This window comes from Nilaparvata lugens, chromosome 1, assembly GCF_014356525.2.
Source record: "Nilaparvata lugens isolate BPH chromosome 1, ASM1435652v1, whole genome shotgun sequence".
NCBI lineage: Eukaryota > Metazoa > Arthropoda > Insecta > Hemiptera > Delphacidae > Nilaparvata > Nilaparvata lugens.
Window position 1 is genome coordinate 89,824,624 of NC_052504.1, and position 27,547 is coordinate 89,852,170.

The 27,547-nt window shown below is 33.4% G+C and overlaps 2 protein-coding genes across 11 annotated transcripts in view; both read left to right on the forward strand.

Moving 5' to 3' along the window:
- The window catches only part of LOC111056270 (protein gooseberry-like), a 53,043-nt gene extending 35,596 nt beyond the window's left edge, over positions 1-17,447 (forward strand). For 2 of the 4 annotated variants that reach the window (XM_039419561.1, XM_039419562.1), the window contains 6 exons: positions 2,360-2,556; positions 4,772-4,940; positions 6,761-6,942; positions 13,068-13,233; positions 14,033-14,098; positions 16,532-17,447. In XM_039419561.1, the coding sequence (XP_039275495.1) occupies positions 2,360-2,556; positions 4,772-4,940; positions 6,761-6,942; positions 13,068-13,233; positions 14,033-14,098; positions 16,532-16,794 (1,043 nt within the window). In that variant the 3' untranslated portion in view covers positions 16,795-17,447. The remainder of the gene's footprint in view (positions 1-2,359; positions 2,557-4,771; positions 4,941-6,760; positions 6,943-13,067; positions 13,234-14,032; positions 14,099-16,531) is intronic. The other 2 variants (XM_039419563.1, XM_039419564.1) reach the window with 1 other exon arrangement.
- A 7,005-nt stretch (positions 17,448-24,452) lies between these two features.
- Positions 24,453-27,547, forward strand: part of LOC111056271 (protein boule-like) — a 37,222-nt gene continuing 34,127 nt past the window's right edge. For 3 of the 7 annotated variants that reach the window (XM_022343612.2, XM_022343616.2, XM_039419565.1), the window contains exon 1: positions 24,453-24,855. The gene's annotated coding sequence lies outside the window, so the exon portion shown is untranslated. Of the gene's footprint in view, positions 24,856-24,916; positions 25,069-27,547 lie in introns of those variants that run through there. The other 4 variants (XM_022343614.2, XM_039419566.1, XM_022343613.2 and 1 more) reach the window with 4 other exon arrangements.

Genomic DNA, 27,547 nt, shown 5'->3' on the forward strand with positions numbered 1-27,547 from the left:
AACGGTTGACATAGCCTAAAATAAAAACTATCCAAGTCTATTGTTAATTTTTAAATTTAAACCTGTTACCTCTAAATCAATTTCACTGAAAACATCAGTAGAGGAAACATGTTTCATTGAACTTCTAAAAATATTAATTTGTTTCTGGAAGACGTTGACATACAGGTACAATAAAAACATACAGGTACAAATCTATTGTCAATTATCAAATTTCTGTTACCTCTAAATCCACTTCGACAGCAATTTTCTATACAAAATCTAAACTCGTGATGATTCTCAATATATTTAGCATTGTTGGTGTAGGCCTACATGCACATACCGCCGCTTCTATGAGCGTAGTACAATAAGCGATGTTGTACGAAAAACTAATTGGAATAGCCTGAAATCCTAATTTGATCAATATCATCTACTTTCAACCCATGCTCTATGAATATAACTTTGACAGGAACCTCTTGTTTAAGAAATACTTTAAGTCTGTCAATTTTATTGTGAATGTACTGATGGAAAATACTAAAATTTAATTTTTTTTGAGTACTCATTTGCTACTCTGTGTCTAGCATTGCATATTTTAGGTGAGGGTGGAGAACCCATCCAAAAAAATGTATTTTTATGCGCCTAGAGAGTCTTCACTTGAACTAATACCCCTTGATCTTGATCCTATCAACCCTTGCAATTCCTGGCAAGTCGGTGAGAACTGAGAAGCCCCGAAACTCCACGATGGAGTCATCCTCTATAACTGCCTCAGAACGCACCGCAAGACTGTCCTGAACGGTTAAATTTCTGTCTCATGGAAACCAAAGGACGCTGTTTCTTACGCCGGCCGGCTATTCTTGTCAGAGGATGCAAGAAGATTCTTGTCAATCGGAATGCAAACCGATAACAGTTATTCTGTCTCGATAAACAAAGCACAGCAGATGATAATTGTCAGTAACAGACAATCAAAATAATGTGTTAACCTGGAAGCTAGCACAGTGTTTAAAAATTATGAACTATTACGCAAAATACTCACAGTTCACACACTTTATTGGTAAGGACTCATGAAGTAGTATGTTTAGTTACTCGGTAAAAGTTGAATTTAACACCTGTAGAAAATAAATAACTGGTAATTTTAACAGATACGACTGAGTCACTGTCAATGTTGTAGAACCGTTCCATAATGAAATACAAACACACATTTATGTTGTCACATTCTACACAGTTTTATTTGGTACAGGACAATGGTTTCGTGACCACACACGTCAAATGTAATAAAACTGTGAAGAATTTGACAACATATATGTGTGTTTTTATTTCAATGTCAACAGAGCTAACTTACTTCAATATTAAGTGTAGTTCAATTATTCTAGTCAAGGTGGTCAAGTAATGAATCAATATCGGGGGACCAAGCTTCGCTTTATTTTTATTTATTGATAGACAGAACACAATTCTCTAAAATGATCGTGTTTATATTTCAGCTGGTTATACGTCATCTTATGAATTTCGGGGATGCGATATTTTGATTTTTCACATAGGTACTCACTTTTTTAACTATTCACAGCTGTTTCAGCCAAGGATGAATTATTCTTTTAATTTCGTTCAGCGAGTTCTCTCAAGGATGAGACCTAGTGCAATCGAATCTTTATATCATAAACCTAACACGTTCCAAATTTCGTGAAAATCGTTAAAGCCGTTTTTCGAGATCCGTTAAACATAAATAACCAGATATAAAAATAGCCAGATATAAGAATAGCCAGATATAAAAATAACCAGTTATACAAATACAAAAACTTTTCGCTTAATATAATAGGATATCAGCTTTGAAATAGCTGATAATAAAACTTAAAAGATTGATTAAATTCTTATGAAATAAGCTGATATAAGTCATTAATTTTATACTTCTACAACCCCATACTTCATATTTTGTCTATCTTCTGATGAATATAATATAGGTCGTTTAATTCATTTTAGATAAGGCTTAAAGAGTCAGGTGGTTGGGTCATGTGGAAAGAATGATTGCGGGCAGAATCCCTAAAATTGTGATATGAGAAAAACTTCATAATAGGAGACACAGAGAGAGACCCAGGAAAAGATGGCTGGATGAGGTGCTGAGTGATGTTAGGAGTTTGGGAGTGAGGGGATGGAGAGGCATAGTATACGATAGAGATGCGTGGAGGTTGATAGTTGCGGAGGCCAAGGCTCATCATGGGCTGTAGCGCAATACAAGAAGTATTCATTTTGGATTGAATGAAAAGAGTATTCTCGAATGTTAAATGTTTGCCTACACAATATTAATACCTCTATCAGAGGAGTATTGAAATGTATCTTCAAAACCGCTAAACCAGTTGATTCATATCTAAATTTTGTGCTGATTTTTTCCCAGGCAAAACCAGCGAAGGTTCAGACTGCGAGTCAGAGCCAGGAATTCCTCTGAAGAGGAAACAAAGACGAAGTCGAACGACTTTCACGGCGCAACAGCTCGACGAATTGGAGCGGGCCTTCGAGAGGACTCAGTACCCGGACATCTATACTCGCGAGGAGCTTGCGCAAAGGACTAAGCTCACCGAGGCTCGGATTCAGGTAGAATATCATTCAAAAGACTTCATTTTGGTCGAAAAAATTGGTCCTAAAAATTGATATTTGGAGTGCACTAATAGGAAAATTGAATTTTTCATACAGTTACATTTAGGACGGCAGAATGCATTCATTTATTTATCACATTGTGTACAAATACTTAACATGAGGAAAGGCACAACAGGCTCATGCCCAAAACTGTCCCATATACTATACTGTCCAAATAAAAATGTTGGTTATGTCACTTTCACTTTTGAAAATACAATAATTTACACTCTTTAATACTCAGATAAACCGAGCAAATTTTGAATTAAATAGATCGATAATTATATTTTTACGCACAGATATGAGTTTTCTTAATTTATTTTTGATTCAAAAGTACATAATTAAGACAATTTTTAAAAAACCTAGGTTATATTCATGTGAATCCCTCTTTTTTGAATTTAATGTAATGACAATAAGGCAACTTTATTTCAAAAGACTTCTTGAACATATTGTTAAAAACAAAGATACATTTATCAGAACTGACAAACTGTTTTATAACTTAAGACCTGACACATCTTTGAATATATTATCCACGATTCAAATTTGAGCTTTCTAAGAAGACAGATCATGTATATGAGCACTTGATTTATAAATATTTTACCATTTGATTTTAAATTAAAAGTCCGAGATAGAATGATTGATACTTGGATTAAGGAGAGGTTCTTTTTTTTCACTCCGAGCGGAATGGTGGTAGTGTCAATTTGATTTGTCTTTTTTTCTCATTTAATTTTGTTTTTCATTCGTTTTTAAGCGATCTATGTATTTACTCGTTTATTCTTTTTAGTTGATCTACTTTTTCAAGTTTTTGTTTTTATTTATTTATATAAATACTCCCACCAGCGGGCAAGATGTTTTTTCTTTTGCTGGTGGCGCCTAAAAAATTCTACTTTATCTTAGGTTTTCATGATTAGTCAAGTTCTATTCTATGTTATTTCTTAGTTTAAGATATTATGTTTTTGTTAGACTTGTCTATTTCAAATTTTTGTAATGTATGAATCTTTTTGACAAATAAATTTCAAGTTTCAAGTTTCAAGTTTAGCAAGCTAAGCTCACCTTATGTGGTACTCTCAATTCCTGATCTTAGAGTTAACCAAGCAAGGAAAATTAATTAAACGAAAATTACTGTCCAATCCGTACCTATTTGACACATTTTCAGTATCCTATAACACCATTTTTTTTTTTAATTCCTACATTCCAGTCCTCCATTTCAATAGCTGAGATACCACTAGATATTGAAGTGGACATCTATTTTGTTCCTGACTATATACTGAGCTTCATGGATTATCATGGACATGCTTCAAACCTTGAACTTAATGTATACTGTATAAACGCCTGATTGAGAATGAAACTGCAGTAACTATGGAAGACTTTTTTCATGATCCATGATCACTGTAAATAGGACATGTTTGGAATTTGCATAAATCTGTTGTTGAATCATTAACAAACATAGTGTCTTAGCTTTTAGTGTTCCAATGACACCCAATTTTCCTTTTTATTGTATTACAACATTGTATTTCATTTTTACAGCAGAATTATTGTATATTATATAATCTGACATCATGTAGACCTAATGCTATTATCCATCAATTGAAATTTCCACTATATGAGTTAAATTTAAGCAATTACATTTTTATCAATTATAATAGCATATAGGCCCTATATGACAGTATTATAAATTTTTGTTTAGTGTATAGTTTCACATGAAAACATGCATGTAAACCAAATGGGTTAACAAATAATATTGGAATAATAAATGTTGAACATTCTATTCAAATTCATCTATCATCATTTTGTCTACCTGTAAACTGTCTATAAATCTTATTGAGATTTAGAATCAGAAATTTGACTCATTCACTATCATTACTAACATACAAGCTGATATGATTATCATTATCAGCAAAAAATCTATCCAAATTGAAAAGAGCTGAACCTGAGCCCCAGTCTATTGAAATAACACCTCTAAATGGATTAGAAATCATTGTAATACCCTATCTGGAATTGATCTCATTTTTCATTCAATCAAATTGATTAGAGACACCTGTAAGTGTATTAGAAATCATTGAAATACTTCAACTGGACTTTATTGGATTTTCCATTCGAACAATTTGAATATTGAGACACCTCTGAACGGATTAGAAATCATTTAAATAACTGAAACTTCTTTGTTTTTTTAAAGGTTTGGTTCAGTAACCGTAGAGCCAGACTGAGGAAGCAGCTACAATCAAGCCCAAGCAGCAGCTATGGCTCAGTGGGTTTGTCTATGAGCTACCAGTCCAGTTCAGGAGCTACTCCCTACATGCTGCCTCAGCCCATTCCAGAACCTTCATTCCCTGCAACTCCACAAGGTAACAGTACTACAATAATATTTGACACATCAATGGAATAGATTGAAAAATATTCAACCATTTACATATTATGTTGTCATATTGCAGGTATTTATAATAGTACTACAAGCATATTTGACACATGAATGGAATTGATTGAATATTCAGACATTGACATGTTATGTTGTATAATAATTATAATTAATATTATAATTATAATTAATCATATTTCTGGTATTGTAATACTACAAACATTTGACACATGAATGGAATAGATTGAATATTCAATCATTTACATAAATTATGTTGTCATATTGTAGCATTTCAGTTATTTATAGTATTTCCATCCATCATCTTCAATAAATGAATTAGTATGACATTCAGTTTGCTTGAAGGAAGTCATAAATTGTACTAAAATGGACCTTTGGAAAAGCTTCATTGCACATTAATTTGAAATACTATTACATCAATTAGTAAGGTACCGATTGTACAGCAAACGCAGATATGGGGAGTAATGATAAGATTTTGAAAAATCATAATATCAATATCATCATAGGTCCCACCAGGCCTGAATATATAACTTGAGCCGTCAATGGTCCTCACGACTGTTCATACTTCATCATACTGTATTTACTTATTGATATTTTATCGATAGAGTGCAATGTGAAAATCATAGGTATTATTGTTTGATGATAAATACTATAATAAGACGTCTGTGAGATGTGTGTGTTGTGTTATTTTTGAAATGAGGAATAATTGAAATATGAAAGGTACATTCATAAATATGCTAATGCAATGCTAACACAAACTTCTATTTATTGCAACTTCATTTTATTGCAAACTTCTAGTGGAGAAACACTCAATTCAACAATAAATATCAATAATTTGAAAAAAATTATGTACTTCTGTGTCCATATGAACTTCAATTTCTATAATCCTTTATGTGAATGAATAATAAGTTACATACCGTACCTAGGATAAACTAGCCCACGTTGGGACACAAAAATTCAAACAGCTATAACTTGCACAAAAATAAAAAAAAACATTATTCAAATTCACGTGGGATTGTCCCAACGTGGGCTAGTTCACCCTACTACATCTCTTCTATTTCAATAATAATTCAAATTTAAAATTTAATGATTTTGATAAGAGTAGTACTTAATCATTACTTTTCAGTTTTCAAATTATTAAAATTCCACATTCTTGGGGCACACAGGAAAATCCAGTAATAACCAAAAGCCCGTCCTCAAATTCTTTTCTTCAGTAGAACTACTACATCTCTTCTATTTCAAAAATAATTCAAATTAAAAAATGTAATGATTTTGATAAGAATAGTACCTAATCATTACTTTTTAGTTTTTAAATTAATAAAATTCCACAATCTTGGGGCACACAGGAAAATCCAGTGATAACCAAAAGCCCATCCTCATTCTTTTCTTAAGTAAAATTTGAATATCAAATTTCCAATAAATCATACTGGATTTTAGATAATTCAGCAGCACTTCACATTCTTCTTCAGTTTTTAAAAATGAATATTGGATTGTCATTTTGTACTGAGAATTTTGAACAAATCAGCAGCACTTGAAGTTTTTGCCCCAACTTTTAAAATTAAAATAATGAACTCTTATTGAATTATAGCTAATTTAGGACAATTTAGCAGCACATTTATCACTCATGAAATATGATGATAATTTATGATAATTATTATGATGATAATAATTAATTTTCAACTCTATTATCAATCACTGTTTGATAACTTACTCTTCCTAGATCACAATAAGCCAATCATAAGAATGCAGCACCTATACAGTTTGATATGAATAATGTTTGTGTGATTTCAGAGCACCCAGGCTCGCTGTACTCGCCGCATCACCAGCAGATGTCGTCGGCTTCGATGGTGACTGAGCCACATGACAGCCGGGGTGGTCACACAGGTCACGGCAGCCCTGGTGCATTCAGCTATGCCAGTGTGTCCACGCCCAGTCACTACACGACACCCACGTCGCTGCTCGCCACTTCTCAGGTAAGATCCGAGGGAGATTACTATAGACACTAAACAAGTAAATTTGTAGTCCTATATCAATCAATGTAACAACTAATATCTATGACAACTTGTATTACCTAATGTAAAAGTAAATTTGTATGGCTTTTGTTGGTGGGGAGTCCCTTGCGGAAAGTTCCACCTCGCCTGAATATATCATTCAAGCCGCCAATGGGCCTTACGACTGTCATCATAGGCACCTCTAATACAAGGCCCCGGCCTACGATATTGCAACGTCGCAGCGTAGGCCTAGAATCTAATGAATGATTGGTGAAAAAGATCAGCTGGTATTTTTAAAATCATGCATTAGATTCTAGCCCGTCGCAGTGTAGGCCTAGAATCTAATACATGATTGGTGAAAAAGATCAGCTGGTATTTTTTTAAAATATTTTTCACCAATCATGTATTAAATTCTAGGCCTACACTGCGACGTTGCCGGGGCCTTGTAATAAAGGTGGCTATGCTGTCATACATCAGCCGGGACCGACAATTAATGCCGCATCTACATGTTGGTACAGTCGCTGGCCCAGTAAGCTACTGGCCCAGCCTGGTAGCCCAACGTAGGCAAATGAAGGCCAGTGAAGGCCAGCGTTGGCAAACCACCCATCCACACACTGGCACTGGTCGACATTGGCCTTCATTGGGACAACATGTAGATGCGGCATTAGATTAGGTACTATCTACTATGTACTACTATAGGCTACCTATCTACTATCTACTACCTACTACTATCTACTATCTACTACCATAGAGAAACAATAGCATAAGTAGATATCCCATGGTATAGGGCGTTTATGTCGCAACTTTTTCTGTTATCTCAAGCTGATAGTCCACGTAGTTCTTTCCTGTGAAGCTTTATGACGCTGGTAGTCTCACATATTGTGCCGTTCATACACTCTTACTCGGTCAAAACAGTAATAATCGACAGTAATCGGCTTGAGATAACAGTAAAAGTTGCGACATAAACGCCCTATACCATGGGATATCTACTCACGCTATTGTTTCTCTATGCTACTACCTACTATCTAGTAATGTTGAGATCCGATTGGTTTAGGTGTGGTTATTGGAACCGTACTACATGTTACTTTCAGACAATGCTCACTGTCATCACAAAAATTATACAGTACTCAAACAAGAACACTTTCATTGCAATGTTACAAAAATTCGAAGAAACAAAAACTTCTGAAACAAATGAGTTTACAGAAATGTAACTCACCCTGCTTAATAATTTTCATGAATTGTTTCAACAATTCTTACAAACAACAAGTTAATTTTTTTAAACAATATCACCAGAATGTTATTTAATAATTATATTGAAAAATTCAGTTTGCTGAGAATCAACAATATTTTTTATGGTGAAAGGTACTGAGTAGGTATGCTACAAAAAGACAAGGAAAATAGTAGCGGAAATGGTGCGTAGGTACTGAGAAAATAAACTAGGTGACAAACATTGCATGTGATTTTTTGATTTTTTTTTTATAAACAATTGATAGACATTATTTGAAAAAAAAACATTCGTAATACGAAAACACAACAACTTGACAAACAATTCCATTTTATAAATGACTTCATTTTTGCTGGAGTCTTTTCAAATTCAATCTTCATTAATTTACACAAAGGATGTGCAAAAAGAAGAATACAGTAGAAAATGAGAAAATTAATTACTTGGCTCCATTTATTGCAATCATGTGTTGAGATAGGTAGGTAGGTACCTAGGTATATGGCAGTTCCTTTGACATGATTAGAAATATCGTTTTGTCAAAGTCTTCAAATCACACTCAGCAAACTTGCATTTTACCAAAATTTGGATTCCGGTTGCCCCAAAGTTCAAGATTCAGATTTTTAGTAATTCTGATCATAATAAATATTTTACTTTTTTCAAATTTTGAGAAAAATTTAAGTACGGCACCGTAGTGATGAAGCTTCTTTGAAGTTCTAGTCTTGTCTTTTAGTGGTAGTTTGGATGAAACTTTGAAACTCGATCACATTCTCTTTTATCCTAGTTTGTTGAATGCTGGCTTTCAAGAATTGAAAAATAGTATGAATAATATGTTGAAGTTTTGATAAAGAGTGTTTACTAACAAATACCAATTTATGTGATTTCATATAATCATCAAACTTATATCCACTCCCTTTTAGAAGGTTTTCAAAATCACTTTTTCTCTGTATTAAAATATTTTGAAGTGGGAATAGCAACTCAAAAAGTCCTCGATAAATTATTATATAATCATCAAAGTTATATCCAGTCCCGTTTAGAACGTTTTCAAAATCACTTTTTCTCTGTATTAAAATACTTTAAAGTGGGAATAACAACTCAAAAAATCCTCGATTACTGTGGCAGTATTGCACATAAATTTAGTGAGGAGCAGTGGCATGGATGCGATTGGTCATGGCTTCAGCTGCATCGTCTACTTCCCCTTCCGGGCCATCAACAATTTCGATACGCCTTTTCAGAATCCAAACGGAAGAGAAAAAAATCACATTTGGTTGCCAGAGACTGATTTTTTTGTATTCCCACATTAGCATGGAACACACACCTAGTGCCACATACTCTTGTATGCAGATATCTTAATTGATTTAGTCAATATTCATGATGAAAATCAATTACAGGAATATATTTATCTCGTTGTTCGTCAACAATTTTTATACCTCATCATTAGTACTATTACATACTGTATTATTGTTGAATGAAATATATATTCTATTAGTATTAGTACTATTACATACCGTAGTACTGTATTATTGTTGAATAAAATAGATATTCTATTAGTATTAGTAGGCCTACTATTACATACACTGTATTATTGTTGAATAGAATAGATATTCTATTCTATTATATTCTATTCTAGCGTTCTATAGAGCTTTTGATAATGAGTGATTGGCTCCATTCTTGATAAAATCACAAAAAACTTTGAAATTATGTAGATGGAAGTAAGAGTACGTGGCTCAATGAATCACCACCACCACCACCTATGTCGTGTATCATGTTCATGTATCCTATTTTTTATAATGTATTATGTTGTGTATATTTGACTCTTGTAATGTATCTGAAGACCTCAGATATGGCTGCAATAAAGTTTCTATTCTATTATGTTGGCATAATATATAATATGTATTTTTTGGCCATATGAATAAATCATCAATTCATCACATTGGTAGCGTGTGAGGGAGTTTATTATGCTATATAGTACTATTATAACTACTATACCTCAGTACTTATTAGCCTTTGGTACTAGTAGCCATTATAAAAAACTAAGAAATGTGTACCTAGTTCTACTCTTATTATCATGAAAAAACCTAACAATATAAAAATTCATGGATGGGACGTGAGTGGCTCAGACAGCATTCATCATCTACAGTCACGCTCTCACAAGTTGATCCCTGGACTGATTTACCACTTCCACAACATCGAAAAACTAACGTGTTTAGCAATAACATTTGAGCAGCCAGTTGACATGTATCCAGCTATTTGACTCAACCAGCCTAAAAGCCGTAATTTTTACTTTCCTTGCCCTACTACCATAGGTAAGGAAAGTATTGCTTTCCAAAAAAAATTAAGGTACCCCAATTTCAAGTTTTCTATACGTTTCAAGGTCCCCTGAGTCCAAAAACATGATTTTTGGGTATTGGTCTGTGTGTGTGTGTGTATGTGTGTGTGTGTGTGTATGTGTGTGTGTGTGTATGTCTGTGAACACGATAACTCCATTCCTAATTAACCGATCGACTTGAAATTTTAAACTTAAGGTCCCTATACCATGAGGACCCGACAATAAGAAATTCAATAAAATTCAATTCAAGATGGCGGAAAAAATGGCGGATAATTACTAAAAAACCATGTTTTTCACGTTTTTCTCAAAAATGGCTCTAACGATTTTCTTCAAATTTATATCATGGATAGCTATTTTAAGCATATTTATAAGCCCTATCAACTAGCATAAGTCTCATTTCTGGGAAAATTTCAGGAGCTCCGTAATATTCTTGAGAAAAATGGCGGAAAATGACTAAAAAACCATGAATAATATATTGAAGTTTTGATAAAGAGTGTTTACTAACAAATACCAATTTATGTGATTTCATATAATCATCAAACTTATATCCACTCCCGTTTAGAAGGTTTTCAAAATCACTTTTTCTCTGTATTAAAATACTTTAAAGTGGGAATAACAACTAAAAAATCCTCGATTACTGTGGCAGTATTGCACATAAATTTAGTGAGGAGCAGTGGCATGGATGCGATTGGTCATGGCTTCAGCTGCACTGTCTACTTCCCCTTCCGGGCCATCAACAATTTCGATACGCCTTTTCAGAATCCAAACGGAAGAGAAAAAAATCACATTTGGTTGCCAGAGACTGATTTTTTTGTATTCCCACATTAGCATGGAACACACACCTAGTGCCACATACTCTTGTATGCAGATATCTCAATTCATCGGTTTAGCCATTATTCATGATGAAAATCAATTACAGGAATATATTTATCTCGTTGTTCGTCAACAATTTTTATACCTCATCATTAGTACTATTACATACTGTATTATTGTTGAATGAAATATATATTCTATTAGTATTAGTACTATTTCATACTGTATTATTGTTGAATAAAATAGATATTCTATTAGTATTAGTACTATTACATACTGTATTATTGTTGGATAGAATAGATATTCTATTTTAGCGTTCTATAGAGCTTTTGATAATGTGTGATTGGCTCCATTCTTGATAAAATCACAAAAAAACTTTGAAATTATGTAGATGGAAGTAAGAGTACGTGGCTCAATGAATCACCACCACCACCTATGTCGTGTATCATGTTCATGTATCCTATCTTGTATAATGTATTATGTTGTATATATTTGACTCTTGTAATGTATCTGAAGACCTCAGATATGGCTGCAATAAAGTTTCTATTCTATTCTGTTGGCATATATAATATATATTTTTTGGCTATATGAATAAATAATCAATTCATCACATTTGTAGCGTGTGAGGGAGTTTATTATGCTATATACCGTAGTACTATTATAACTACTATACCTCAGTACTTATCAGCCTTTGGTACTAGTAGCCTTTATAAAAAACTAAGAAATGTGTAGTTCTACTCGTATTATCATGAAAAAACATAACAATATAAAAATTCATGGATGGGACGTGAGTGGCTCAGACAGCCTTCATCATCTACAGTCACGCTCTCACAAATTGATCCCTGGACTGATTTACCACTTCCACAACATCGAAAAACTAACGTGTTTAGGAATAAAATTTGAACAGCCAGTTGACATGTATCCAGCTATTTGACTCAATCAGCCTAAAAGCCGTAATTTTAGAATGTCATTGGAGAAATGTCAGCACGCCTGTCTCCTGTATTCTTAATTATTAAGAATAATTCTTAATTATTACAATAGAGTTATTTGAATACAATTATTACAATACAGTTAATAATATTTAATAATTCTTAATTTATTATTAAAATATTATTAGAATACAGGAGTCAGGCATGCACAGTTAGGTTACTTCAACTCCACCCGCCCCCACACCGAAAAACTAGAGATCAACTTATTATACCACATCTGTAGGCAGCTTGTTAAGCTCATGTTCTAGTTCTACAGTTAAGAAATAGTAAGAGATGAAAGATTCGTTCTTATGGAGGCAGAAATATCTAAAATGCTGATTTTATGGATGGGTTGCATGAATGGGTCAGCTGGCCACCAGCACCTAGGCGTCTTGTGAAGTTCATGTTCTAGTTCTATAAAAAAAGTCTGATTTATAAAATGTCTAAATTTATAATGATTTATAATGTCTGATTTATGAAAATAGCTTAAAGAATGAATGATTGGTTCTCATGGAGACATAAAATATCGAAAATGCTGATTTTGCAGACAGGAAGCATGATTGTGTCAGCCAGCCTACTCCACCACCTAGGCATCTTGTGGAGAGTAAAGTTCATGTTTTAGTATGTTCAAGCTCATGTTTTTCATTATAAAATTGTAAGAACGATTGATTTTTATGAAACTTGTGGAGTTCATGTTTAGTTCTATATTATGAAATATTTAGAAATGAATGAAATGGTTTTTATCAAGGCAGAAATATCTAAATTGCTGATTTTGCAGATGGGGAGCATGAGCGGGTCAGCAAGCCACCATCACCTTGGTAGCGTGTCTCCCACCCAGCTGTGTCCGTCGGGTGCTTATCCAATCAGTCCGGGAAGCGGAATGCTCGCCTCTCATCAGCTGCCTCCCACCCCGACCAGTCTCGCTCTCATGGGCCCACCCTCCGGTAAGAAAATTTGCTTTTCGTCGATCTAGAAATCAATAATAACTAATGATAAACTAAATCAATAATAAATCGATGATTCAGAATAATCAGAGCCACTACCACCTAAATTTTGTAAATCTAGGTGGTGGTGTCAGAACCCACAAATCAAAATAATATTAAATCCATTTTCTATTCTGAAAAACTCTTAATATAAAACTCAAGAGTTTTTAATCCTTAAAATTCAATTCCATCAATTATTTCTACTTAAATTTGAAATTGAAGAAAATGAAATTATGGCAAGTGTCTTGTAAACTCCCATAACCATATAAGATTCACGAACATCACTCATTACTATGTTAAGCTTTTAATTTTTTTCTAACCACAAGAAGAGGTCAATATCGTTTTCAATGAATTCCGTAGAATACCATATCATATACTGTTTATTCTATCAGATACCAGAACATCATTACATCATTGAGTATAATATGCTATGCACAATGCACAATGTACAATTATAATTTTGAAATAAAATAAAACTCTTCAAGTAGGTACCCTTTTGTATATTCTATCAATTCACAACATCCTTCTACCTTATAGCCACTTTCAATTACAAATAGGAGATTCTACCAGAAAAAGGCTAGTCGAAGCATATTGTGAATTAATGTAACATACAAAAGGGAACTTGAGGATTTTTGTTCTCATTTCAATAATTTCATTTCATTTCATTTCAAAAAGTAAATGCTAAATAAGATCTTGTTTTTGAGCTTCAAGCGAGATTCAATCAGTCCTCTTACTGTAATAGTAAACCATATTATTGCAGGTAGTGAAACAAAATCCCAATTATCGATTGAATCAGCCGAACCTGAAGTACAGGCACCAATAATCGGTGAGTTCTGTATTCAAAAGATAGAAGGGTCCTTCTGATATCTGATTGGAAATCAGATCGGTTTTGGAATATCTTTGACTTGACCTTTCGCTAAAGCTTCCAGCACTGATCTTTCTACAAGATGAACAGGCACTCTGCATGACAGCTTCTGATGCACAAGCAACATCACTTATATTAATTCTACTCAGAATTACAAATTATTAAATTTTGGTTAAACGTGAATGTAAAATAGGCTAGAGCATAGATATCCTAATCAAGGCTAAACATCTATGCCATTTTGAGAAACTCAAACTGATTTGTACATACTCTGATGCTTACTACACTGATTTCTATGAGAGGTCACAACAATTTTTTTCCTCTTTCTGAATTACTTCCAATCCATTGTCAGCACAAGCTTGCATGTTTCAAAACTACACTCAAATCTTCTGCTTTCTTGAACACTCCTCGCTTTCACCTGGTGGACATAAACTAGAATAATTATAATACATTTGAGTTATTATTGTATATCAAACACATAATTATCTCCTCTCTTTGGGTGATGTCACATCAAGCCGGACACGAACGGACATAGGCTTAATGACCACTCTCCGACAGAGTTAGAAGACTTTTGAATTGGAGTAGGTGAGACCATGTTACACCAGTCGCATCCCCACATTTTCTATATGCGCAGTGCATTTTTTGTACAATTATAGCCTTACAAAAATATATTGTGTGTGGCTACATACTAGTGTGATATCACCCTTAAAATATCATGCTCATAATACTATTGGTATTGAAACAGTCATCAAAGATAGGTACCATTGTAAAGCTCATTGCTATTGGAACAGTCATCAAATTTTAGATAGGCCTAGATACTATTGCAAGTAAATAAACAGGGATGATTCGTACTCCAATTTAATTAAACTTCAACTAACCGTTGAAATTTAATTATTTCACCTTTCTATGATACAAGAATCGTATGGACAATGAATGGGCAATTTCCAATCATGTATTTAATATTTTATTACATTATTCTTGTTTCCCATGGAATATGAGCGAGTTTTGATTACAACCCTAGCAGCTCTCTCACATCCCAAATACCATTTTTCATATCTGTCCAATCTTCTCCATCAGATTTCTGTCCATCATATCAGAATATACCTGATTGGCCCATAATTGATTAATTACCGTAATTCATTTATTTATTTTTCAGTAGACAATAGATAGGTAAAAACAACAGGCTTTCGCCCAAAACTGCGTCAAACCTTAATTTGGAATACACAGTCTAGAGGTTATGTAAATGATAACTTAATTCACACACTATTATGAGTCCAAATGTATGTACTACAATAATTTTGAATTTATTAGATTAATTAATTTTGAAATACAAATGCAAAAAAAGTCTCCCTTCACAATCACAAAAAATATAAAAAATAATTCGGGTGCTTACTTATTTTCCTCCGATCTGGTGGTATTTTTGTTCCCTTATATACTATTTTTACTTTCCTTGCCCTATTACCATAGGTAAGGAAAGTATTGCTTTCCGAAAAAAATTAAGGTACCCCAATTTCTAAATTTCTATACGTTTCAAGGTCCCCTGAGTCCAAAAAACTGGTTTTTGGGCATTGGTCTGTATGTGTGTGTGTGTGTGTGTGTGTATGAGTGTATGTGCGTCTGTGTACACGATATCTCATCTCCCAATTAACGGAATGACTTGAAATTTGGAACTTAAGGTCCTTACGATATGAGTATCCGACACAAACAATTTCGATCAAATGCAATTCAAGATGGCGGCTAAAATGGCGAAAATGTTGTCAAAAATAGGGTTTTTTACGATTTTCTCAAAAACGGCTCCAACGATATTTTGATCATCAAATTCATACCTAAAATAGTCATCGATAAGCTCTATCAACTGCCACAAGTCCCATATCTGTAAAAATTTCAGGAGCTCCGCGCCATCAATGCAGATAGATTCCCAATTTAGATACAATTTAAACAAAAAAAATCAAGTGGAGTAGATTGATCATGAAAATCTCTACAATTAATGTTCAGTAACATTTTCACCTAAAATTGAAAATAAGCTTTAAATTCGAGAAATTGTGATTATTCAATTGCAAATTATTGTTGATTCTATTAAATCATTCACTATGAAGAGATAGCAGACCTCATGTGTGTCTCCAGCGTTATTGCCCTGTCACCAGCTGGCTCAAATCTATGAATAGTAGACTTGAGATGCGCGGGAACACTAGCGTCAGGTGATCAATTTTCATAACGGCAAGGAAAGTTGTGTGAGTGCGCCACACCAGATTTTTTTGTTTCCTAGTATTGTATATTTTTTCATACTCATTATTTTTCATTACTTATTTTATTTTAACTATGTTTCCTACTACTGTATGTTATTTTTTATACTCATTATATACGGTACTTATTTTGATTTGATGTTTCATTTTGCAGGCAACAGCAGCAGCTCAGGCCAGGAGGCGATGACTCCGTCTCACGACATGGTGTCACTGAACAGTCCGAACAGTGGCTCGAACACATGGGCCACTCTGCCTATGACCTCCTCTCACTCGCACCACCATCACCAGCTGCAGCGGGCGAGTCCTCCACCCATGCTCGGCAATCCTCTCAGTCCATCCTCGGGCTACAACACGGGCTTCGTCACCGCGCCCCAATCCCGCGGACATCCGCAACATTTCTACAGTTGGCCCTACTGACATAGCACCGTCGTTGCGGCCTGAGGGCGTAGACACACTGGTGATTTAGTTGCTACAACTCGGGTTTCGTTGCGGCTTAAGGGTGTGGACACATCGGTGATTTAGTTGCTGCATGAGCGTTACAGAGTAAGAACGTGGCGCACCAGTGATTTAGGTGCTTCAACTCGGGATTCGTCACCGCGCTCCAATCCCGGGCACATCCGCTAAATGTCTACAGTTGGCCCTACTGACATAGCACTGTTGCGGCTTAAGGGCGTAGACACACTGTTGATTCAGTTGCTTCAACGCGGCTTTCGTCACCGCGCCCCAATCCCGGGCACATCCGCAAAATTTCTACAGTTGGCTTTACTGACATAGCACCGTTGCGGCTCAAGAGCGTGGGCACACCAGTGATTTAATTGCCGCAGAAAATTTGGTGAGGAAGGGTGGGGCACATAAATATGAAACTTATTTAGAGCAAAAAAATTGGTGTAGAATGAAAAACAAGCATTTCCTATGTACCTGTCATACTGGCAACTGAGATTGTTTTATTTTGTACGGTGAATGAAGTAAGACATAAATTAACTAAACATAAATAACTAAGACATGTTCATGTCGAGTTAATAGACATGTTTATGTCTTAATGTCTAAACTATTAGACATACATAACTGAACATAAGTAATTGAACTACCACGATTCTACCCCTAGTTGGCATGACAGTAACAAATCTGGACAATATTTCTGACCGTAGCACAATAATAGAGTTAATCTCCTCCAAAACAAAATTTCTATAACATGAAATTTGAAATATGTCTACTGGGACAAAACCTAATGTCTACCTTACTGGATGAATAAAAAAATTCACCTACGATGAAATTTAGGCTGTATATAATGAATTGCTATGCCAATCTGTTCTGAACATTCAAGTATAACTGAATGGAAGAATTTTAATTACAGGTAATGTTTGAAAACCACTGTTGCTGTCTAGTATATTACCAGGGTGTCGATTCTTAGAAGATTTTACTAAATGATTTCAACCGTTGCTCAACAACTTAGTTGCTCTGATGTGCCCACACCCTGGAAATTATCCAAGTCATTCAGTATATTAGTGCGTTCACAATGCAGCACCGTAATAAGGTGGCCTCAAAATTGAATTTATGCCTATCAATGAGATAGTTCAAGTGATTATTTATCAATGGTGTGAACCCGGCCTAGGGCTGTAAGAGACTGTAGCCTATGTTTCAAGTGATAGTCTACAGAATAAATATCTTAAACAAAATTCAACAATAATGGTGAACAACAAAAAATAGTGAATAACGAGCTTAGGACTGTCAAGTAATTTTCCACATCAAGCTCCTCAAGTCTTAGGCTGGGCGTACACCGGTTAGTCAAGACAAGACTATAGTCACGTTTAGTCACAATCCTTTACATAGTTGCCTATGAAGACATGTCTTATTGCAATGACTAATCAGTGTGAGTAGCGTCGTAAGGAACAATGTGAAGTATTGTGACTAAACGTGTCTGATCATGTCATGTATTGTCTTGACTAACTGGTGTGTGCCTAGCCTTACATCAAAATTGGATAGTGGTGAACAGCTAACGATATTTTTCATATTGGTTAAGAGAGCTAACAACTGCTCTTATTGAATCGAATGCACGTACAAACTCCTTCATCAATAATTGATGAAGATAGTGTGTAGAGAGCATAATATTATCTACATAGTTTGTGAATATCATTAATTTATCAAAATTAATTTCGACTCGGATAGTTCACAACTTGAATAAACTTATAGTGAACTTTGTAAAAATATTTAATTTATTTGTTGTTTACCAGGATTGCTATGTAAAATATATTTTTAGACTACCTAAATCTGTTAAAATGTAAGTGCAAGTAGATATTGTAAAAATTGTCCATTTTCTAATTTCGATTCACGAGTTTTGATAATAAATAGGACTTGTACCGGTATATAGATTGTAATTATTGTGTGTAACTTGATTGAATTGTAAAAAGTGGAATTAACGTGTCGAGTTATTTTTGTGTGATTTTTATTAGGGAACAAGATAGTGTATAACATGTGAAATCATGGGTTATGATATTTCTGTATTTGTTCTGGTTTTGAATTCGTTCTATAATTTTTTTATATAATCTTATGCTCTATGATTGATGATCATCATGGCCTGGAATAAAGAAATAGATAATCTTGTGGATCAAGTATTTCTTAGCCAATAATTCACTCTCCTGCTTTACTGATTGTGCATTATCACAACATCAAGTGGCCAAGCATGAACTTGGAAAAAGCTTTCCAGGCACTCACATGAATATCCTAGTTGTTATCATGTGCCTTTTTGATAATAAGAATTATAAATTTATCAACTATGTAAAACTATATTTTTATTGTTTGAAATGTCCATTATCTTGGCAGCTCGCAAGATTAATATATTATAACTATCAAGCAATAATTCGACAAAACTCCAGCAAATATGGGGAAATTTGTAATATAAGTTGTTCTATTAGTCTGGTAGACTTGATAAAGTGGTTTAGTGCCTATTATCATTATTTGTTTTCATGAGATCTCAACCAATGAGTTAAGAATAATATTGTATGTTTGAATGTATGAATAATAAATAAATGTATAAATAAATATTTATCAGCAAGCGAAATCAAGAGTTTAATCCCGTTAGAGAATTTCTTAGCAAATTATTGACTTAGAATTTTGTTCATTTACCTTTCTTGAAATTGGTTATTCTACTATTGCAATACTGTTCTATTTAGAGTTATCAATTTGGAATAATATACTACAATGAAATACATTTATTAATGAAGAATTATTGTATTCAGCACCTTCTTATGTTGACACAAATGACACTTTCTCTCAACTCCTTATCTAGAGTTTACAAATTTGGTTTAAACCTACCCCTTGAAAATTATTGTTATTAGTTTCAAAATTAGTTTCAGTTAATTATTTTCACGACAATAATAATAATAATTGCCTGACGATGGTGTGATCACCGAAACTAGTAGTTACATTACAATTTGTATTCTTGTTTTTTAATATTTTATTCATTTTAAAGTTTCGGATGGACACGTTAAGCCGTCGGTCCCGGCTGCCTAAAAAGCAGTCGCTAGGTTATGTCAGAGGCCCTGAAATTGATCAGTTACGACCTGAAAACTCTGACACCAGACCTGAGCCAGCCAGGTCACACGATATTATTATTATTTTAAAGGGTACTATACTCTATTTTATAAATACAAGAAAGTAGCCCTGAATTCATACATTTTAATATAATAATAATCATGCATGTTATTACAAACAGCAATATTATTCCAAACACCTATTGGTATTGTGTAGGTACTATTTTACGGTACCTATTAATTTGGTTCATGGTAACCTGTTGCTTCAATATTGGATTTTTTTAATAAATGAAAAGTTCAATATGTATTTGTACATTATACTCTACATAAAGCACATTCATAAATTTATGTTTTGAATGTGTCTCATTCTTTGCTCTAATCATTCACTGAGGCTATCAAAAGTATAAGTACTGTCCAACTATCCAGACTTTTCAAAATGAGTTCTGTTTAGCAAACCGTAGTTATAAAAGCACGCTATGTTCCTAATGTACAGAGGCAGTACATGAGTGGGTAGATAGTCTACGTCCTATGTGAAAATTATGATAATGAGTATAAGAGAAATTGAATTTTCTAATTTGAAGTGGACTTCCAGTGAAAAGGAAGAGTAATATTTGTGTTTGATAATCATAATACTTTATTGAATTAGTACTAAGGCATTGTAAATAAATATTGTTGTGAATAAATAGCATTTGAATAAAATCAGTCTTGTGTTTTTATGTGTAATAGGACTATATCGTCAGTTGAATGTTCATAGTAGAGGGGATGATAATGGAAAATTTGATTTTCTCTCATTAACTTTACCTAAATCCGAAAGAATCCTTTTCATGATAGAATGATTTTTGTGGCTTTCCTTCTATAGTCTATGCAAACCTTAGACCCAATTCACAGTGAAGTGAAGATACGGTGGCGTGGCGCTGATGTGGTGTTTCGCCCAATTCAAACTGAAGTTATTTAAGCATTATAATGTATGCAAGGGCTATAATATATAGCCCTTCTGACATTCTCCCCATAGGACTTCTGAGTTTTTATGAAACAGGGGCCTGTTTCATAAAAATTTAGAAGTCTTGTAATACAGGAGCAGCTGATTTTATCGGCTATATTGAGCATGTAATTGGAATTGAATTCTCCTGTATTACAGGACTTGTAAGTTTTTATGAAACAGGCCCCAGGGGCCTGGGTTGGAGAACTAGCTCATATGAACTGTTGTATGACTTTGAAATTCGCAACTTGTAATTGTAAAGGGTTGGTGAAAATTATGGAAACAGCTTGATATTTCTTTCACAATAATAATTTGGCACTATAGCTTTCAATGGGGATCCTATTCGAATTGAAAAAACTGCTCTCCTATCGCTTCAAAATTTTTGTCTGCTAACTTTGATCCGTCTTATGAATCAAACTTAATTTTTTCAAATGGTCATGTGATAGATGATTTCGATGCAAGGTTTGAATGAGAACATCAATGGCGGAAACCAAGGTATCTAGAATACAGTATTCTAGGTACATTGGCGGAAACCACACATCGATATCTCAAACCGTTTCTCAGATAATCGCATAATAGTAGTTATAGTGGCAGTAGGCCTACCCTATTTATTAACATTGGTGTTATTGCTATCCTTGTCTATCATTCGTCAAAGCAGATAGCTGCATCCTTTTCTAGCTCTGCAATGTAGCCAGATCGTTTTCTAACAATGTAAAAATATGATCAATTAACAAAATGTTAATTATTCCTGACGAATAATAATTATAAAATTGATCATTTTGAACAATAATGAACAGTTAATATATAACATATGATATCTATAGAAGGTAGTGACAAAAGGTGGAGAACCGACAACGCTGTCTCCTATCTTATTTCATTATATGATAATTATATAATTGATAATTTTGAACAAGAATGAACAGTTAATATATAACATATGATATCTATAGAAGGTAGTGACAAAAGGTAAAGAATCGACAACGCTGTCTCCTATCCAGTGGCGTAACGTTTCCAAACCGGGCCCCCCGCAAAAAAAATGCCGGGCCCCTCTTCTAAAATCGTACCACCTTTCTCCAGCCCCCTTCTCCCTTAATCCCAAGCATTAAACTGTAATGTGAACGTACATCTTTTATGAGTGAATTACATAGCTTAGTTGAAAAAAAAACTTGCTCTCGATTGAATTCTACAATTCAAGTCAAGAATTATGTTTCATTTGTATGCTACAAATATAGAATCCAACCTTTAGAGCTAGAACTAGAGTTAGTAAGTAGTATCTAGTCTTAAGATTCATGAATTATTAAAATAATGAAAATAATAATTTATAAAAACCTTTGATTTGATGTCTCCTACAAGCCTCCAAGTTCTGCAATCACTGTTTTCTGGGTACAGTAGCACCTTGGTTCTTCCTCCCACATGTCTATTTTCACCCATGTTTGTATTCTGATTTCTTGTTCGCGCACTTAACGAAGTTTAAGTTTTGGGTTTTAGTAAGAAGTTTGAAATTTTCAAGGTTTTAAATTAGAGTTCGATTAATAATATTATTTATTTTTTTGATTTGAAAAAAATGTATAAATTTTAATGATTTGTGAACAAACAACATTCCTAATTTTTCAATAAGCTCACTACCAGCACACAATTATTGAAGCTCTGTCAATGGAACAGAGTAGATTTACGTTATTACGAGTAGATTTGAGCAATGATTGTTTTTCTTTTTTGCTTTATTCATTATTTTCTACTTGCATTCTCTTGATATTGATTTATAACCAGACTGATAACATTGTTCTATTGCATATTTCTTCTTACACAATGAATGAAACCTGTAATTTTCCACAATAAAACTTCTGCTTTTTTACCATGATTATTTAATTTCTCTTTTTAAAGTATGCAATATATAATTATCATTTCGGGCCCTAACCCGGGCCCCCTAGACCGGGTAATTTTATTTTTTTCAGAAAACCTATATTAGCCTACATATTATCCGGCCCCCTAGGGACCCGGGCCCCCCGCGCCACGGGGGCAGCGGGGGTGTACGTTACGCCACTGCTCTATCTTTTTTCAATGCAAATTTTACCCCCTACTTTGAAGCTGCTATAACAATGAAAGAAAAACTTGGAATAGTGAAATAATACATCATTACAAAGAGAATTCAATGCTCGACAAACCTACGAAAAGCATCAGTTTTTATGATGCATTTTTGGTGAGGTATGAGCCCTGAAAGAGCAAAACATTGGATAAAAACCAGTTATTTCAACAATTACACACCTTCAAGAGCGAATATCTCGGGAACTGTTGGGAATATCACAAAATTACACTGAACAAAAAGTGTAGAGAATTTATCAAGCTTCATTTTTGGATTGTTTGTTATGTCGGTTGAACATATTGTTCTCAAGATATGATCGTGGAAGCAAAACGCTGAAAAATGCAACTTTTAAACTACTCTATTCATCCCCTTAGCAGATGTGTTAGGAATGGAGACTTTTGATATGTTCTCCTCCCAACTAGTCTCAACAAAGCTGCAAAGTCAAACATGTTGCTTAAAACATTCACTCCAAATTCCTTTGTCTATTGGTCCATTGTTGCAAAAATAGATATTTCACACTCAACACTAAAGCTGCTGCAGAAGGTGTAGGGGAATTCGTTAAAGGGTGAAATTATACATCAAATTGAAGAGAATTTAATGCTCTATAAGCTCATAATCAACATGGATTTTTCCCATCGATTTTTAAAAAGTTATAAGAGCAAAAATAGAAAAAAATTGATGGCAAACGTGTTTTTTGAAAAATGTCACACCTTCAAGAGCGGATATCTCGAAAGCTAGAGGAGATATAGGAAACGTTTTAAAATGAATATTGTAGGAAATTATGTAAGCTTCATTTTATTATATGACAGTCAAGTCCTTAGGTTACATAGTTTTTTAGTTTTATGCGAAAAACAAAAATGGTACCTTTAAACCACCCCCACCCCTTATCACAGTGGGTAGGGGTGGGAACTTTTGATATGTTTACCTCCTTACTACCATAAACACAACTGCGGGGTCAAAAATTGTCTTCCCAACTTTTCCCTCTATACCCTTTTTCAAGCATTCATTGCCTGGACTATTGATCCTATTCTCAAAATAATTTGTTTCAAGAACAAATTTGATTTGTAAACTTGTAGATTTGACCTGATTGAATAAGCAATCAAAAATATATGATTCAAAACACTAATCTTGAGAAACACTCTTCGAGCAAATTATAGATTGTCTACTCTCAATTCAAGCAATTCAAATTTCATATCTCAATGCATTCAGACAAAATACACTGACAAGTGGTTTCTATTATATCATGGATTGAAAAAAAAATTAATAATTTTTTTCATTTGACAAAGTGATAATTCTTATTTATGATTATGTAATTAATTGAAGTGAACTACTTTTTTACCCATTTCGCCATTCGATACCGTTTCGATACTCCAACTTGCGTATCGATACCAGTAAGTATCGAAACATTCGATACCGATACCGATACCACCGGTATCGAAAGCAAAGTATCGATACCAGTAAGTATCGAAAGTATCGGAACGTCCCTACTTCCTAGACCTAGCCTGGGATGGTGGCGTTGGGATCTATTTTTTGGCGTCTTTGCTTAGCTTGTCAATAGTTTGGATAAAATAGATTGATTAGTTGTAAAAAATAAAAATAACTATTTTTTTACATTTTATTAAGATTTTTTATGAAGTTTTTATAGTTTGTGAAGTGTTTTTTACTGTGTAAGAATTTTTGTTTATGGAATATTACTCCGCAGTCAATTTACCGCCATTCGACTCTTCGTTCAGCCATGTTTGCTGGTTTCTAGTCGAGCTTTGAGGTGATTCACCATCGCCAGTTGAGATGTTTGGACATTTTATGTTAGCACACCAACTCCAGTTCTTCTAGACTGCAACTTGAATTGCTTCAATTCTGTTCAATTAGCTGATTATTCATATTTGATGGTAAGTGCAATCCTATTTCTATAATATATTTTTAGGCTACTTCAAAAATTTCCCTAGGATACTTGGTTGGTTGGTCACAGCTGAGTTGTATAGATTGGTTGGCAGCTAAGAATGCCAGTAGTTTGTTTATACTGGAATATTGTTGGAAATTCTCAAAATACTATTATTTGTGTATAATGTATCTGAAAGTTTGAAGAATTGTATTTATTCAGGGTAAGACGGCCATTAATATCTTTTAAAACTGATTGTCAGTACCTATTGGAAGACGGTTAAAGTTGTTTGGTCAAAAGTTAATCCTTTGCTATTATTGCTTTCAAAACATTAATTTTTCTAATAGTTTAATAAGTTACGTTGACTCTCAATATGAAAATTGCTTTATTGAATTTTTATACAATATTACAATTCAGTCTATGTCCCATGTGCCTTTCAAAAGGTCTGAATTGAATGAAATTTAGTTCACTTTTGATTCCTTAAATTTGTCAATAGAAATAAGTTGATTTAATTTTCTAATTGTCTCTAATTAATCTAGAAACTGTTTTTGAACCCAAAATAAATTTCATTAGTATTTTAATCGAGCTAAATCGCGCCTTTTTTCATTGAGTTAGGTTAGCTACCTTATACTACACTAGTGCACTATTTGGTTGGATATAAAATGAAGTCACTGTATCCTGTAAGTTACCTCTCTTGAAATGTTATGTTTCAATAAAATGGAAGAAAAGCTAAAAAAACCAAATCATCAGTTTGATTATAATATGATTATAGTCAATTCCAATTTTGACTTTATCTTGTGATTGGGTAAAAATCTTTACAGCTTTACCTAAACTAACCTTATGCACCATATAGAAATTATAATATAAAATATTAGTGAAAAAGACAATTTTAAAGTTCATGAACACAGTTGATTTGCAAATAAGTCAACTTTTTAAGATTTTAAGGAAGTGAATTCTTGAAACGTCTATCAATTTGTCTTTGTTTGAATACGATCTTAGTGCTTCCCAATCCTTTTAGATAATCATCATATTACAATGTCTTAATGATGTGACTTGTAATTTCAAACATAGTCTGGTGTTGAAAATTTTGTTTTAAACGTTTTTTTCTTTAATTTGTTCATTGGAATTACTTGTAGGCTACTTGTATTACAGTATGACTTATTTTTATACTATTTCTGAGACACTTCTTATAATCAATTTGAAGCTTATCCAAGTTTTCAAATAAATCTTGGCTAAATTCTAGCCGGTGAGCCCCCCCTAGTTTTAAATGAAGATATTGACTTAATTTTTTTTAATGAAAGAGAAGAAAAAATAAAAAGCGCGCTAGCCTATTTTGATACAATTTAATTCAATTTTAATATTAAAAATAGCTGTTTCGAAACTAACCTTATTTTGAAGAAATGATTCACTTTCTCTTGAATACTGTATTAATATTTCTAGATCTAGGGAAGAGTGGGGGAATAAGAGACATTTTTTCTTTTTTAATTTTATGTATGTGTTTAAAATTCTGAATAAATTCACAAAGTAAAAATTTATCATATAATAATTTCAAAGGATTCAAAAAATATTTTGACATAAAAATCTATACTTCAAGTGGACCCTTGCAAAAACTTCACTTACCCAAAGTCATGTTTTAGCCAACATTTTTATTTTTCTTTGCTTAACTTTACTAGGTAGGCTACTTAGTTTGCTCCCAATCTCTTCATCAAACCTTTTCATAGACTAATAGAGCCTCTTGATCTAATTTTTTGTTTTTCTTTCAGCTATTTCTATTTTCGTGAAAAAGGCAATATCTATTTCTATTATCGTTTCTTATTACCCCAATTGATTAAAATGTCGGGGTAATAAGAAACATAACTGTTAAATGTGTAAAAAATGTATTTAGGTTAATCAGTTTTTGTCTTTGGTTTGCTATTTTTTTGTGCATTACATCATGTTCAATGTTATGCCTCTTATTACCCATTAAGTTTTCAAGAATAATTAGTTTCTAAGTGCAATTTTTAAGCACAATTTTCAAGTATAATTTTCAACTATAATCAAATATTATCAAGTATTCGAAATGTTAATCATGATTTTTTGGGTTTCACTTACAAATTAAAAGGTTGTAAAAAACTTTCGGCCTTCAAGTTTTTGAACCTAATTTTTGAATACTCGTAACTTTGAAATGAATTGAGGGTAAAACCTGAAATTTGGTGGGGCATTAAGATACACCAAGGAGATGTCCCTAAAGCTGGGTTTACACCAAAGTTATTAACAAAATGTTAATAACTTAATCCTTATAGTTTCTATTAGATTGAACGGATCTTGACAAACACATATGTTCATCATGTGTATGATAAGTTATGTTCAATCTAATAGAATCTATGAGGATTAAGTTATTAACATTTTGTTAATAACTTTGTTGTAAACGCAGCTTAACAGTCTCATTTAATTTTTAATGCTATTACTTAGTGAAATGACTTCACTGTTCCTTGTTACCCCAAGTGGGGCAATAAGATACACTTGAATGGGGTTATAAAAAACCAATTTTTATCTCTCTATATTTTTTAGTTAGAGACATGACAATTTTTTCTAAAGGCTGTTCGGAAGCCTACACTTTTTATAATTTAAATTGGATAATCTTTTTCAAATCATAAACGGTTTTGACTATATTATTAGAACTTCTCTTAAAAATTCAAAAAATGTATCTTTCCAAACTAAAA